This window comes from Clinocottus analis, unplaced genomic scaffold (assembly GCF_023055335.1).
Source record: "Clinocottus analis isolate CAN_PGR_092001 unplaced genomic scaffold, fCliAna1.0.p SCAF_1, whole genome shotgun sequence".
NCBI lineage: Eukaryota > Metazoa > Chordata > Actinopteri > Perciformes > Cottidae > Clinocottus > Clinocottus analis.
In genome coordinates, this window is record NW_027175820.1 from 14737098 (window position 1) to 14753755 (window position 16658).

The window sequence follows — 16658 nt, forward strand, 5'->3', positions numbered from 1 at the left end:
TTCTGTTGTCTCTCCCACTCCAGGTCAGTGTGTATCGTCACGGAGAGAAAATCCCAGAGGCTAAACCAACTATGACCCCTAAAACAATGATCCCTCCTAAACTCCCCATTGAAATCCCACAGCCCAAGACCCAGTCTGCTCCAAGCCCCGCCCCATCTTCTCCTAGTCCCGCCCCTCCTAAAGCAGCTGCAGGAAGAGGAATGAAGAGCCCCACTCCTACAAGGAGGAAGTAGAAAGCATGGCAATAATAAGTGAGGAAGAAACATATTCACACACGGGTCATGTTAACCACACAAGCTTTCATTGAGTTTCTCAGTATCTGGACAATTATTAAAAACATCCAATTAAATGGAGCTAACACACTTGGCATTAAATTAGAGCGTCAAGAGAACCGTGATAGCGAAATTAATAACTGTTGTAGTAAGTCAACTAAATTGGGAAGATGTACCGCTGTGATGTCCCTGTATAAAAACAGAAAAACCTGAAATGAATAATATAAAACTAGTTTATCTGAACATGACTTAATTAGAAACAACTTGTTGAATTGAAACAAACTGAAATAAAACTTGAATAAAGTTGAAATTCATTAAAACTGTTGCAGGAAAGAGACTGAAATGTGTTTTCAAATTGACGCTGGAATGTAAGTACAAGAAATGAATGCATTATTTTCACTCAACAAATGAAACAAAAAAAATCAATGTAGTGCTGGCTATAATAAAGGAGAGATTAGATTATAATCAAACAGAAGCATTATAACGGACATTGTTGGTCGCCGCCATAGATACATCAGCTCAGAATGCTTCAGCCCCTCAGAGCTATGCTCACTGTCTCAAAACATGTTCCAACAACATAAAACACAACATCACCACTTGATACTTTAGGAACAATAGCTTTAATCGCCAGTAGGGAAACTCTTCAGTATCCTGCTGAATAGACATCTTTCATTGATGTCTGCAATGTCAATGGTGTGCAACTGTTGGAAGAAAAAAATTATTCACGCCTAATATTTACTATTTCACTGTTATATTCAGACTGCTCATCTTACTGTCTCTGTTTAATCTCACACACAAACTCAACATGTGTCCTGATAGCAGTAAGAATGGGGAATCTGTATGTTTCTGTCTGAAAGAACATGCGGTTCCTTTGTTATCATATGACCATTTCTCACAAGCCGCTCTATGGGACGAGGGGAAAGGTTCCCGATTAGGCCGAAGACGTCATGAGGGTTTCTGTTAGTGGGTCATGATGTGTATTTAAGAGGTGGTTCTCTGAGAGATCTTTGAGCAGTCTTGGATTTGCAATTTGTCTATCACCTTGTACTTCTGACTCTGCTCCTTCCTTGCAACGAATAAATGTTCCTGTTTTAATGATTTTACTCCGAGGGGTCGAGTGAATTTTTCTAACAGCAACATATTGGGCTTTATAAAGCCATTGGCAGAATGTCCTAATTCGCCCTCAAACAGCAACACTTCCACATCTCTTTGAAGACGGGGCCAAGCCAAGTCGTGGCCCTGTGGAGAGAGGTAGGCCCACTCGGCCTATCGGGAGGGGCGGCTCTACGTATGATCAATGGTTTGGCTCGGCCTCCTGTTCATGAGATGTGTTGTATACATGAAAGATTTCATTTACATTTCAGAAAATGTCTTTCCTCGAAGGCTTTCTGCAGGATGTTGATCCAGGAAACAACACAGGCTTAGTATCGCAGCTCCGGGGTACTGCAACATCCAGCAGGATGAATGTTGAACAGATTAGGTTTTTACCTTCTGGAAGACATAATGCTAACTTTCACAAATAACATATTAACACAGGTACAGAAATAAATAGGCCACGATATACAAAGCCATTGTTATGCTCCCACCTCTGTCAACTGATGGCTGCAAATATATAAGCCTGTGCTCCTTGAACATGCTGCAGATCAGCTGGCAGTGAATCACTACTGAGGAAAGCAGAGCCATGGAGCAGGACTGTCACACCAACACTGAAAACTGTCATAACAGATCTTAATACTGACTCAGTTGATGACTCACTGATCAATTATGTACAGTCCTCCTGGTCATCCGCCAACAGCCATGCAATAAGTAGTCAGTCAGGTTTAAAGTGCAGGAAGTGGTGATGTCAAAGCTGATGAAAAGATGGCTGATGAGATTTGCGGTTCATTAAAGCTGATGAGAGGAGAAGAGCAGATGAGGGGAGTGAGGCAGGAGATGAGGGTTACCTCATTGTTTGTGTGTTTGCTGTTGCTAATAAAAGAAAGCTATTACACTTTGCTGAGCCTGTTTATTCACTCTGTCAGAGAGAAAACATCAGAGAATAAAAGAAGGATAGTGAGAGAACCGGAGTAATGGAGAGACTGAAAGAAAGTGAAACTGTAAGATTGCTGTGTTTTTTTGTGTTACTTTTGCTGTTGACGCGTCTGCTCTGGCGGTGTGAGATGAGACTTGTCAAGCTTGTTAACACGTTGAGAATGGGTTATGGGATTGAATGAAGCGCTCAGAGAAATGGTGTTATTTGTTTGTGCTGTAGTTGTGTGTAAGTTATTTTTGCTGTTGCTGCTGTTGTGTGTGTGGTTTTTGTTGTTGTTTGGACATGAAGACAAATCTCATCATGTAATGCATGTTGGGTTAAAGGAAGGAAGGAAGAAACCGACTGAGACAAGCACATGTGCAAGATGAATGTAGATAATTCAGGGTTGCGTGGCATTAAAAGACTTTTGAAGTGTGACAGAGAGACAGGAAGAGGACGTGGCTGTATTAGAGCGAGCGGGAGGGAGAGAAAGAGAGACAGAGATCTGAATCATTTTGATGTTTCGCTGATCATCTGCTGTGAGATCATTTTCCTGACTTTTTAATTAATTTTCACATTTTTAATCAACATAATTACTGAGAACTCAAATGTTACCATGGCAACCAACTTTTAATTTCAATAAACTTGAAATTAGGACTCAGCTCTGTGAAACACTCAGCCAGCCTGTGCACTCAGACACACAAATAGATGCAAACATACAGACACATCAACCGTGCACACAAGCATAAGAGCACACACACACACACACACACACACACACACACACACACACACACACACACACACATACACATAGATGGCTGCTATCTAAATGGAATAGCTAGCCAGTACTGATAGCATGAAATTGTGTTTCCAAATATAACACCGTGTCATTGGAGTGAGTGAGTGAGTGAGTGCGTGCGTATGTGTGTGCGAGTAAGCGTGTGTGTGTGTGTGTGTGTGTGTGTGTGTGTGTGTGTGTGGTGAAACAAGACTAGAGTTTATGCCCTTCTACAGTCCTCCACATGGGGGCACTGTGGTAACATGCACACATACTCAAACACTGTTACTCACTTTTTAGCCACACGAGCGCACACACAAACACACACACACACACACACACACACACACACACACACACACAAATAGACAGGCCTGTACTAATTAAAGCAGTACTGTTCAAACAATGAGATAAACTAGGAGCAGAGATATTTTGTGGGTGTGCACTGACACAGCCACATTGTATAATAATGCTATGATGCACACATGTCAGCTACATTCACATATCTTCATTTGCGTTGTGGTAAAATGATCCAATAAAGGACAGAACGAGAAAGGAGAAAAAGCAGCATGTTATATTGCGAGCTTGTCTCGCTGTTTCAGCACAGATTCTTGATTGTGAGTAGAAAGAGAGCTCTCGGATAACGGGAAGGAAGGTGAGGGTAGTGCAGGACGGAGGAGGAACAGGGAAAACGAGAGGAGGTTTTCATCTTTTTGTCACATGCTCACATTACAATCAGACAACAATGGGGTGTCACACACTCTTCTATAACAATGTAAAGTGTTTGTGTGCGACCAAAACTGTTGTCGGCATTGGACCAAAAGAAGACAACAATGAACATTTGAATAAAAAGGCTGCACACTGAAGCTCCCTTAAGCACAATTTATTACCAAGTCCGCAAGTGACGTTTCCAGCTAATGATCTTCTTGAGACTTTGCGATATCTACAGCCACGCCATCTTTTAATGTATGTTCTAGTCACGTGAAAGCATAATAACACCTTGGCTCAATGCCACCTACACAAAACACCCACATATGTTACATATACATACATGTATTTAAAGATGGCTTCTCCGTTTGTATTACTAACTTTGATGAACAGCATTGTCTCGAAATATCATTTCTGGGTGTGCTAATAAATTGCATTTTTGGGAGCTACAGTCAGTGTGCAGTCTTTTATTTCTACATTCAATTCTTTAACTGACAAATTCGGGCCCTCCAATCTCACAGGAGCTATCAAATAAAAAAGACTTAATCTGCAAATGCTGCATCCTAAATATAAAGTTTGACATAATAGCTAGAACCCAAATGGCATAGGATAGCGAGAACATTCCTGCGTTGATCAGAGCAGTTGAGATTGAATTTGTAAACCCCTCACACTACCACATAATCCTGGTTGACCATTGGTCCTGTCTATCCTCAGGTTGGGATTTCCCCTCAGATTGGTGGCAGGTCAAGACTAAATCAGCCAAGTAATCCTCAGCTGTGCCTCCAGCTTTACTACTGCAACATTTGTTCTGTGCAATACAAATGAAGAGTCAAACTGATCACAAAAGAGCAAAGGACAAGGAAATAGGTGAGAAGGACAAGAAACAAGGAGGGATTGAAAAACTCAAGAGAGGAGAGATCAAAACAAAGAGGTTAAGTTGCTTTTACGTGTAGTGCAGCTCCACTTCTACTTGTCTTTGGCTAGTTGGACTCTTGAGATATTTTGAGAGGACACGAGAGGAGATTAGCTCTATGTTGTGATTATTAATCTACTCTTTGGACATCTTTTCTTCAGGCGTGCACATTTTTCAGAAACCTCTTGTGTGTGCTCTATTCCTGACACATGCTCAACACACGTTCTGTGATCTGAAATGCTGCGTTTGCGTCAAGTGAAAAATGACTCATCTTAAAAAGGAGGCAAGTTTATAGTCCATAACTGGTATATTTCTAGTGATCTTAAGTGATGCCTTACAGGGGAACATGCTTCTCCCTCTGCAGGGAAGTCAGGTACACAGCACAGCAGCTGCCCTCGAGCTCGTAGTGACTCAATGTCTGGCTGTTGGAGGCTTGACAACATTGGGACTTAAAAACTGGATCTCTGGTCCAAGGACAGCACACCTACTTGCCATTCAACTCTGCACCCCTAATGGCACTCTGCTTGGACACTGTGGGCCTTTACATGCATTACATCTCAAGGAAATGTTTGTGACCACAACATGCAATCATCTTCTGAAATAACCATAAGGATCTCCGTAAGGCTGTGTTGGAAGGGCTACTACAGCTCATTGTTTTAAAAATCATCAAAGGACATGCAAGCTCTCATCTTCACATCACATTACAGACACGATCTGTAATGATCATCATCTGACTAAGCCTGTGTCACCCTGCCCTAAATGGAGATGGGGTAGAAAGAGTGGACAGAGAAAATGACAAGTGAAACTAAAAAAGGGTAGTTTGAATCGGTTGGGTGAGAGTGGGTGACAGTGAGAATGGTGAGTGATGTCAACATCAGTGGCTTATTCCTGGAAAGCTGCATTATTTTAAGATAGAAGACTCATGTGACAGCACTGTTCTTCCCCCTCCGCACAGCTAAATTACTTAACAAACATGCAGTCAATATTACCATATTCTCCTTAGTATAGCTGTCTCCCTGCCTCTATTTTCTTATAACTTGTATCTACTTCCCTTTCTTCCTTTTCAGTCTCTCCTCCCTTCCTTTTTTTTATTCCTCATCCAATCACTGTGAAATTGCAAGGAGGCTGGTTGGGGACTTTTCTGACAGAGAAATTTGGCTTCGATCAGAATCACTAGCGAGGATTCCTGCATTCCTTTCCCAATTTAAATGATTTTGCAGCTTCACAGGCACACCCACCCAGACAGCCAGACATAGTCACATTGACACTTTGCAAGTCTCCCGCCCTCTCTTTATCTTTTGCACACGCTCACTCTTTAATTTCTCACTCTCTCTCTGTCACACACACACACACAAACATAGGCATAAAAAAAGACAATCAAACACGTTGAGGTGGCAACAAGCAGGAGGCCACACATCTGCTTCACTGACTCTAAGAAAACAGATGTGAGACTGAAGAAGAGGCAGCGAAAGAGAAGCAGTTAGATTGAGTGACAGTTTAGCAGAGGGTATCATTAAACATGAATAACGTGTTCATCCTGGTGTATATCTGTGTGGCAGAATATACGGTGCACACGCTCACAATAATCTTGCTTATTTATTTGCAAACTGCATGAACTTTGACCGCATTGGAAACAGAGCCGTGCCCGATGCGTGTCAACATTTCGAAGTCACACAGACAAAAGAAGCTGTCAAGTCTGCTGGCAATTTTCATTTTTCACTTGATGTTTTGCTGGCCAGATGTCTCCCGGAGATTATTATGTGAAGGCAGCACATGAGTTTTGCCTCACCTGTCTGTTTCATGTATCAGATGATCTTTTTTACTTTTTGCATCGAGCAGCCGAGGCACGGGGAACAGGTGTCTGCAGCTCATGAGACTAAGGGGGCAGATTCTGAGGAAGCTACATTGTAATCAGCCACTTCAAATTCAACGTTTCACTCTGGCTCAGGAGCCATGGAGGTCAGCTGCAAGCAGCACAGCTTATTTATTTTTGCAACAAATATTCATTGGTTGAAGTTAAATTAATGGTGGCCTTCTTATTTAGTAAGGACAGTTCGTGAAGTATTTTCAGATCAAATCCAACTTTTGGTAATATGAATGAGCCATTGAGCTATTACTGCTGCGTGAAAGTATGCTTTAATAAATATGCATGGACATGAGAATACAGTGGTTGGGACCTTACAATTAGAGGAGAGGACTCCTAAGGTCCTGAGGATCCAATTCCCCTGTGGTAGTCGAATGAAACCTGCGACACACATGCTGTCATTACAGGTACGTATATGTCTGCTGCTAATATGTGCTGTGATTCCTGGTGAAGCTGCAGGTTGAGGTGCACTTCATGTATCAAAAAAAGCTTTTGTTTTCCGGCTGCTTCATGGTCAATGTCATTCATTCTCTGTCCTCTCCTTAGCCAGACACCTCTCTGAATCAATCCAATAAAAAACAAGAAACTACTTAAATGTTACAGCGTTGAAAAAAGCCTCTTGGTTTTCTCCTCTAACGCTCTAATTTGCTTTTTTTTTTTACGTACAATATTAAATCAATTTATTTACTTTTAACCAGTTGCAGTCTAGATGTTCCTTATGTTTTTTGAATCATCTAAAAATGATTTTAGCTTTACTTGCATTCGCCGAACAAACCATTTCTGGATTAAATATGGATTGTCTGCTTTTGTTTAACAGTTCGAACAACAATCCAGTATTGTCCTGAAACAGTTTTGCACAATGACTTGCAACATACCCCACGCCAGATATATTAAACTGAATAATGTTGTTTGCTTCAAGTCAGAATTAAAAATCACAAAATATCTTGTATACCACGTTGGCCACCTCGTCCGAAACAAAGACTGCCTCCACTAACATGTTTTAAGAAATACAACGTTAACTTTCAGCGAAAAAGAGCAAAGACACAATTTGACACATCGGATGCTGTATATTTAATGAGTGTGACTCTGTCATCCTGGAGGAGGAGCAGCGTTCACCAACAGATATTCTCTCTGTTTTGGTTAATTCCAAAATGATGAATTAAACATCTGTGGATGTGGAGGTTACAGCATGTCATTCACAGCGTCATCATCAAACCATTCCGTGAGTGACCCTTCTTGCTCTTTATTGAATAATTTTCATCTTTGTATTTCCACAATAATTTATTCCAGCTTTTTCTTTTTTTTGCCACTTGTCTACACAGTATATTGTGGCGTTAGGGAACATGACTACATTTTAATAAAAACAGTAACAGTGAAAAAAATAAAACAAGTTGAGGAAGATGAAATGGAGAATAAGACAAAAACACAGCAGCAGAAAGCATAGTAATGATGGGAATAAGAGGACACTCAAGAACATGGAAGGTAAATGTAAACATAATAATCCAAGAAATATTAGAAGTGAAAGTGAAGATATGATGGAACTCTGTTTGTATATTTATGTGTGTGGCACAGCAGTGGGTCTCTTCTTTCAGTGATGTACCCCATGTGAAATATTTTTCCAGTAGTTTTTTGGTTGAAAAAAAGGTAATACACAACGCTGTGCCATCAGTGTCTGATTTATTATAGAACATATACAATTCAGTTTGTAAACATATACTTGTATTTCATTACATATTTATGAAATAACATTTTTTCATTGGATGCTCATTTTTAATAGATATATTTTTTTAATCTCACGTACCCCCTGGAGTGCCTTCACGTACCCAAAGGGCTACACATACCTCCATTTGAGAACCACTGAGGTACAGGAGGCTGTTGCTCCTGGCAGCAGGCCCGTACACTTTCCCCTGTCGTGGCCAATAACTGTCAAGAAGACCACAGCCAGCCACACACACACACACACACACACACACACACACACACACACACACACACACACACACACACACACACAAACAAACACACACACACGCACTTTTTCTTGCTCTCTCTAGTAATAACAGGGTCAGCTATTCAGTCACCCGTATCATATTCTCTTTGTTTTCACATACACAGAGTAGCAGACATCAACAAGATAAATCAAATTGTACATAGTAAGTCTTTGACTTTGTTCGGACATTTCAACCTCAAGACTAAACTACATTCTCAGTGGGCCAGAACATGATTGAAACATGTATGCAAGTGCGCTCTCTCAAACACGTTTAAGTACAACCTCAGTAATAAACATAATGTTGAGTTACTACCTGAACACAAACTCAACATCATAAATATGAGCTTAGTATGCCTATTTGTCAAAAGACATTTGTGAAATGACCAAAACATCTACATTACAGGTATGCTTTTACACCCACACACCATCCTATACAGCAGAGAGGGATTACATATGTGGGTTGTTGTAGCATTTGGTTTATGTGTGTTTGTTCGTATATTTTTGTCTGTATTTCTTATGTCCTAGTTCCCAATTAAAGACATAAGCCAGCAAGCGGAGCGCTTACATAATGCTGTGGAGGTAGCTACGGTAAGTAAAGAGATGGTGAGTTTATTTATGTGTTGTGTGTGTGTGTGTGTGTGTGTGTGCGTGTGTGTGTGTGTGTGTGTGTGTGTGTGTATGTGTGTGTGTGTGTGTGTGTATGTGGACATCAGATAATGACAGCTGCTTGAGATACTACAGCACCAAGGGCCAACATGCTTCATCCCCTTTTGTTTCTGTTCATGCACCCTCCTTCTACACTCTCTCTCTCTCTCTCTCTCTCTCTCTCACTCTCACTCTCTCTCTCTCTCTCTCTCTCTCTCTCTCTCTCTCTCTCTCTCGGCATATTTTCATGCTGAATTGGCATACTGAATTGATAATATTTGATGTGCTTAAAGTGGGATTTTGGTAGCTGTTCATGAGTCTTGGTGTCTGCTGTGCTACACTGCATACTCCAGTGGAGCAGGTATAAAATGGGTGTCATGGTTGCTACAGCCTGTTTCAGCTAAAATATCTGTTGTATATATTTTTTGTAAAAGAGCCAGTGTTGCAGGTTTTATGTTTGGCATCTAGCTACTAGCACTGATGCAGTACAACAATACCAGTATACAGTACCTCTTCAATTCCGGGTGTAACATGTATTATTTTCAATTGTTCTTACAATTATGTACATTTGGAGACACGTATGCTGAGCTGCCTTAGCAATCAATTGCTCAATCAATTGCTCAATTGGGGGGGAAGGAGGATGAGGTGGAAATGGGGGTTAAGTCAGCTGATTCTTGACTGATTCTTGACAAACCAACCACAGATTTGATGCTTAAACAACTAACTTCTGGCCTGCAAACATCCTAAAATTACATTTTATGACTCACCAACAGTAGTATTCAGAGAATGTTAACTTTCAGCTGTGAGTGTTTAATCAAGTACAGAGAAGATCGCATAGAGAAACAGCCGCTGTCGCCATCTTAACGCTGATTGGCCAAGACTCGACACATCACAAAGATGTTCTATTGGGAAGATCACAACATCAGCTTTTCTCCGTGACTCAGAGTCCAATCTCAGAAACGCTGGCGCGGTTGCGCGGCTCCAAAAAGGAGGACAAATACGCGTCCGGACGCCAGACAGGGCATTGAAAATCCGGACTGTCCGGTCTAAAGCCAGACGTCTGGTCACCCTAAGCTGCACTGATCCCAACATGATATGTTTAGATTGAAGTTAGCTGCACGGCAGATCACTGACTGTGATTGTTGGCAGTGGTGGTGGTGAGCACAGGGTGTGCAGTGGATGTATCTTTGCTAGGTCTGTGAAAACTAAAACAATCTTTCTTTGATTTACTTAATGTTCTATTCACTATCAGCAAGCACCACAACTTGTGGGAGAAATCACAACTAGCCTCGACAATCACAGTTTTTGCAGTCTCAACATGGTATCTCTGTAGCCATTGTTCAGGATATATTAGAGTATGGCATTGGTTAATCCTTTTATTCACATTTGAACACCCAGTTGCATACCAGTGCGGCCAGAAGTCCAGCCCTGCATACATACACTGGACAAAATGCATGCAAACTCCATGAAAGGCTACCGGTCCAGGACAGGATGAACACAGACACAGTTTAGAAACACATCCACTCACAATACTAACCATTATGTTTCACACTGAGCTAAACAGTTTGTGTTTGGAGGAGAAAAAGAAGAAAGAGGAATGAGGGGAGGATGGGGGGAACCATACAAGCATTAAAAGAAAATGCAAAGTCTACACCAGCTTTCAACTGGATGCCCTAGATCTGTGTTCTTTACACAGATAACTAACTCAAACTAAATAGTCCACAACAGAGTCCAAAATTGACTTTTTGGTATCTGCCAATAGCTGGCAAACTGAAAAACAATAATTAACGTTGATACGTCGCATAGTAAATGCAGAACAAAAGGTGGTCAAGCAATGTATATGCGTTCTACTGATGAGTTAGTGGTGAGAGAAGGCTTACTTTAGTGACCAGCCAATGGCGACTGACCTCATTCATTTTATTTGCCAACATTGATTTTTACTTGTCTTTGGCGAGTGCTAATTTGGGATCCTGATCCAGATATAACAACTGTTTTCACCAACATACACATCTTGGCAGCATAAAAGCCGCACACACAGAAGATTGAAGACAATGACACAATGAGCTAGAGAGAGGTAGGTTTTGATCAGCAATTAGTCACGCAACCTCCAAAATGTGGAGAGGATATGTGTATTCTCCCATTTCCTGTGCCAGAAGAGAAACCCACATTTCACACATTGTGTGTTGCAAGTTTGCCATTTTCTTTGCATTTTCAGTTGTTTTTAAAATATTACTTATCATATTAACTGATTCAACTTGGTTGTAATAATCGAAATTTATCTCAAGTCATTATTTGTGTTCCAAATTTTTATTTGGAGATTTTAGATTCTCATTTGACAATCAAGTTTCCTGAAGGATATTGGTAGATATATTTTTCCCAAAGTAGAAAAAAGAGCAAATAAGGGCAGACTGGGTGCTGAGGCTGCCACCATTGTTCAAATGGATGTTAGATGCGGGACTGAAGACTTTATCAGTCCTTAAGGAGCTAAAATCAAGGAATGGGGGAAAAAATTGGATCAGACTCTATAGGAGATAAGAATAAAAAAAGGCCCATCTTTGTTCAAAATCTAATTCCAGGGATAGAATTGTTTGATAAAGGGCCAGAAAATGAAACTGTTGGGGGCGGCAAAGGGAAAGGACATGCACTTATAAATCTCTGTATGTCTCTGTCTCTTCAGATTCAATTACGGTGGACTGCCACACTATCACAAAACCCACGATCAGACGAGTGTGTGTGTGTGTGTGTGTGTGTGTGTGGGTCATAATAACATCTGCAGATTCAAGGGTATAAACACCTGACACCCACATGCATGCACACAGAGTGCACACATGTACACAAATACACTTATACTTCTTTGAAAGGTGGTGGAATTGATTTTCACAGGAAGCTACTGTCCAAAATGACTTATTGGACCTGCCAACCACTTATGCCCTGTCCACATGGCTGAGGTATTTGTGGCTCGGTTGACCTAGATGTCACTTTTCTTCCTTTGTCTTTATATGGACCGATTTATCCTTTCTTATGCCGATTAACACGTCTTTTACCTGACTTCCGTCTGCTGCCTCATTTTTAGTCATAGTCATGTCTTGTCAATTGGTCCACCATTTTTGTCCAGGCTGACATCAACAATCCCCGCGATGTCCTCTCGTACTTCACCAAGGTTTATTGTGAAATATTTCAAAAACATTTGGATAGACTGCCATGGAATGTAGTACATTCATTATTCCCGCATGATACATTGTGACCAGAGGCAGCTGGTGACATTTTTTGGGGGGTGGGCGCAGTTGGGCGGCGCGGTTTAAATAGCACGCCACAATGAGAAGTTTTTAAGCCAAATATTTGCAGAAAAAAAAACTCAACACTGTCTAATAACTATCGACAAACTGTAACTTTGGGCATGAGAGGTTCAGAGCAGAATGGTTTAAGAAACATTGGGTTGGGTTTCAGAGGTTTACAGAATAAAAGAGGTGCTCAGACGCTCATATAAAAGAGGTTTAGAGCAGAATAGATTCAGGAAGAGATACATAACATTTTAAATTGGGTGTTTGACAGAGTCGGCCACTACTTGTAGCTTTCAAACTGGGGGCCCTGCAGTAAGGTGGCACTGATGAGGTCTTTGAAGGCAACGCGTTCTCTGGTGTGTCCAAGTATGGTGTCACAAACCTACAGATAAATATATAGAGAGAGACAGAGACAGATAAGTTGTGGGGAAATATCTACTACAAACAGGCTTTATATTACAGACAAAAGCCAATAATCAGAGTTGACAAAAACATATGTTTTGTGTGTTTTGATGGCTCATCAACAGACAAAAGGCCAGTAGCCACCTTGATGGCTGTAGCCTGGTGCTACGGCCATATAGATGCTAATAACCTTTGACTTCAACCATTGTTGTGGCTGCAGACAAAAAATAACCTATGTTTTGGGTGTCTTGATGGCTCATCAACATATACAAAAGGCCACAAGCCACCTTGATGCTCTAGCCTGGAGCTTCAACACAAACACACACACTAACTTGTTGGAGGTTGATTTGGTATTTTAGATAAAGTTATAGTCTGATCTGATATCCACCCAAATCTAACAACGTCCAACATGCGTTCAGCTATGGGAAAGATAAAACTTAAGATTAAACTCTAACACAGGCATCTGCTGATTTTGACACTCACTTCTGCAGCAATCCTTCTAAGCTTATTAGCATCCAGCTAACCAGCACTGGTTAGCATATAGGCTTTAAGAGAAGTTCGGGTGGACGTCCTCCCGCGGTCAGTGCTTTGCTGCTGGGTTTTACATCCGGACGTTCTAGTCCAACTCTTTCGGCCTCTTCTTGTCAACATCTGATTGTTGATTGGAAGATGTTTCGCGTAGAGACACCACAGAGTATTCAGTCGCCATGTCTCTGCTAGCTATGTTGCTCGCGTAGCTATACAGGAAGTTAGGGAATGATACAGGTCTCTGATTTGACGAATAGTCCAGTCACGTTGAAATAAGAAGAGATATCATTGGCCAGGGCGCAAACTTTTGCGCCCGGAGATTCCAGTTTCATCCGCCAATGAGAAGCTCTCCTTGCCGTAACGCCCGTGAAACGTTTGCTCGCTGCCATAGACTCCCATTTGGCCGGCGCCTGAGAAAAGGGGAGAGGCTTTCTCAGTGATGATGAATATTTATATTTGGTCACGTTTAATTTAAGTGGTTCGTTAACAGGGGCTTACGGTCTCCCACACACTTATAGCGCGTCAACACGGTATGTTTCTTATTTAAATTATTTGGTATATAATGTTTTTGACAATATATATATATATATATATATATATATATATATATATATATATATATATATATATATATATATTATTATTATTTCTTCTTTTTGTTTTGAATCTCAAAATGTTAAGAGGGGCGGCGCCCTAGCGCCCTCTATTGACGCATATTACGATGAAAAGTAATGGGGTCACAATTTGTGACAGCATTACTTTTCATCTTGCGCCACCATCAGATCAACATTATTTGTTTCTGACCAAATAAATTCCAAACGAATGACAATCCCAAAAGCCTCAGCTGTGTGTTTAGTGCTTATTAGCAGATTTTAGTATTCTAACAAAGCTAAACTGATATGGGGGTACATGGTAGACATATGACCTGCTAAACATCAGCATGTTAGCATGGTCATTGTGAACATGTTAGCAAGCTAACCACATAGCTCAAAGTCCCGCTGTGCCTAAGCAGACTCTTATCCTTGTTTCACTTCGTCATTGTTTTATCTTCAAGCTCCAGCTCCTGCAACCACTGCACTCTGAAAGGACAAACACACACAAAGTGGTCACATCATTTTAGTTTCTGTTGTATGGTTAGGTATTCTATCCCTGGGACGAAGCTGTGTATGTGTGTGTTTCAAAAGTGTTCTCCTAACTTGCTGCCATGTTGAATATCCACCATCAACACTGGCTGTGTTCAGACAACCAGAGAGAGAGAAAACAAGCAGAGGGAAGCAAAGACACAAACAGAAAAAGACAGAGCAAGAAGACAGAGGGGACGAAGAGAGTGTAAGATGAGAGGCAATTCGGTAGGTATTTGCCTGACAGGAATCCTGAAATTTCCATTCTTGTTGCAGACACACAAACATGCATAAACACAAAGAAAGAGGGAGAGAACGAAGGAGAGAAAATGATTCACTGGTGCTGCCAACCGTGGATGATGCCAACATGATAATCATGCCCGAATCCCTGCAATGATGCCAAAATCCATTGCCATTCCCCATTTCGGGCGATTGGCCAATACAATAAGTACATAATAGCATTTCAGTGTTTCCCCAAGATATGTCTTTTGGCAGTATAAAAAATGCCCCTGCAACAGTATTCAGATGTGTTACTAAAACTCTCCATTGAAACCAATAATAATGAAATTCTGTGACAGCAAACCATGTGACAATAAAGTTCTCACGTTAAATCAACAACTGTCTGCCAAAGATTAAACCCGGAGTGGAGAAGGTTCTAATCTGTGATGTTATCGAGAGACAGATGCTCGAGCTCCCTCCCTGATAATTAGTTACACAGCCTCACTTTTGTTTACAGTTTTTCACAGTCACTTAAAGCCTCCCTAGAATACATGATATCAGTCTGATAATTGCCCGATCAGATTAACATGAGGGAACATGAACTTCATGGATGAAGATTCATCATTTGTCCCATGTTGTGTAACACATAAGACAAGCAAAGCAACCTATGGGATATTTACAGTTAAACATACCAACTAGGACTATCCATCTTTTGCAATTTCTTTAGGATTTTGAGACAACTCTGGGCCCTGATTTGATTGGGGCACATCAGGAGTTTAATGATATTGTTGAATTCCAGCAAAGTGTCAAACATTGTCAGTTCTGCTTGAGTTTGTCTATTCTTTGGACATTTTACCCTTCGTTTGGTCTTCCCCATCAATACCCATGTTTAAATTTCAGGACTGCATGATTGCTTTTAGTTTGTCTGATCCACTTATTTGTCTATTTTATTTTGTGTCTTAATGTACTCACATTGGTTTTCAAAGTATTATTTTATTTTTTAAAAATTGCATGAAAATTAAATTCTTAAGATTGGTAGCTGCTGTTTGGAAATTACATTGGCACATATTGGCTTCAGTCCCACAAAACTGATCACTCACCAAATTCTTTCTCCTGTTTAGCTTTGTGGTTCCCATACTGCTAATAAAACATATTTTCTTTTTCCTATGTGGAGACCAAGAGTGTATGATCTGTATTATGATGATAACTGAGTCCAATGTAATTAAAGGAGATCAGCAATTGGAAAACTGAGGGAAAAAAACACTGCATGCCAGAGAATACACAACCATTACAGGTGTCTACCGCTGTAGAAGGACCAGGTATGACAAGCACAAGTAAACTCTGTAACAGAGGGTGTTAACTTTGTGCCATAGCATAAGGGTGGATGAGACATAACAATGAAACCATGAAACTTTATATCCCTTCTTCAAAGATTATGAACAAACATGCCATAAATATTTATAGTAGGATCATCCACATTGTTGGCGACTACGGAAACACACACACACACACACACACACACACACACACACACACACACACACACACACACAGGGAGAGCCTACTCCAGATGTGGTAATCCATTTTGTCCTCTCACTGTCTTCACTTGCTCTGTCACTGATAACAGTGTTTGTTTTGTTCAAGTGTGGGGCAGCATTGTGGAAGTAAATGCGCTCTGTCCTGCACTGCTACTGCATATCAGGCAGATAACAGGCTAAATAAAGGCACCCAATCTGAGCATTTCCTAATTACAAAAACATGTTACTGATTATTAATCCAGACGTTCAACATGACTTTTTTTGATTTTACATTAAAATATTAGAAAAAAGGAGAGGAAATTAGAGAGCTTGGGGAAGATTGGGGAGTGGAGAGTAAATAGAGATGGGTACAGAGGAGAAGAGACAATGATGACGGAGACAGAAA

The 16658-nt window shown here is 40.8% G+C and overlaps 1 protein-coding gene across 2 annotated transcripts in view; it reads left to right on the top strand.

Annotated features, from left to right (window-relative positions):
- myom2b (myomesin 2b) overlaps positions 1-1375 on the top strand; it is a 28739-nt gene extending 27364 nt beyond the window's left edge. For both annotated transcript variants that reach the window (XM_068585902.1, XM_068585949.1), the window contains one exon: positions 24-1375. In XM_068585902.1, coding sequence (XP_068442003.1) covers positions 24-233 — 210 coding nt within the window. In that variant the 3' untranslated portion in view covers positions 234-1375. The remainder of the gene's footprint in view (positions 1-23) is intronic.
- The last annotated feature ends 15283 nt before the right edge of the window (positions 1376-16658 follow it).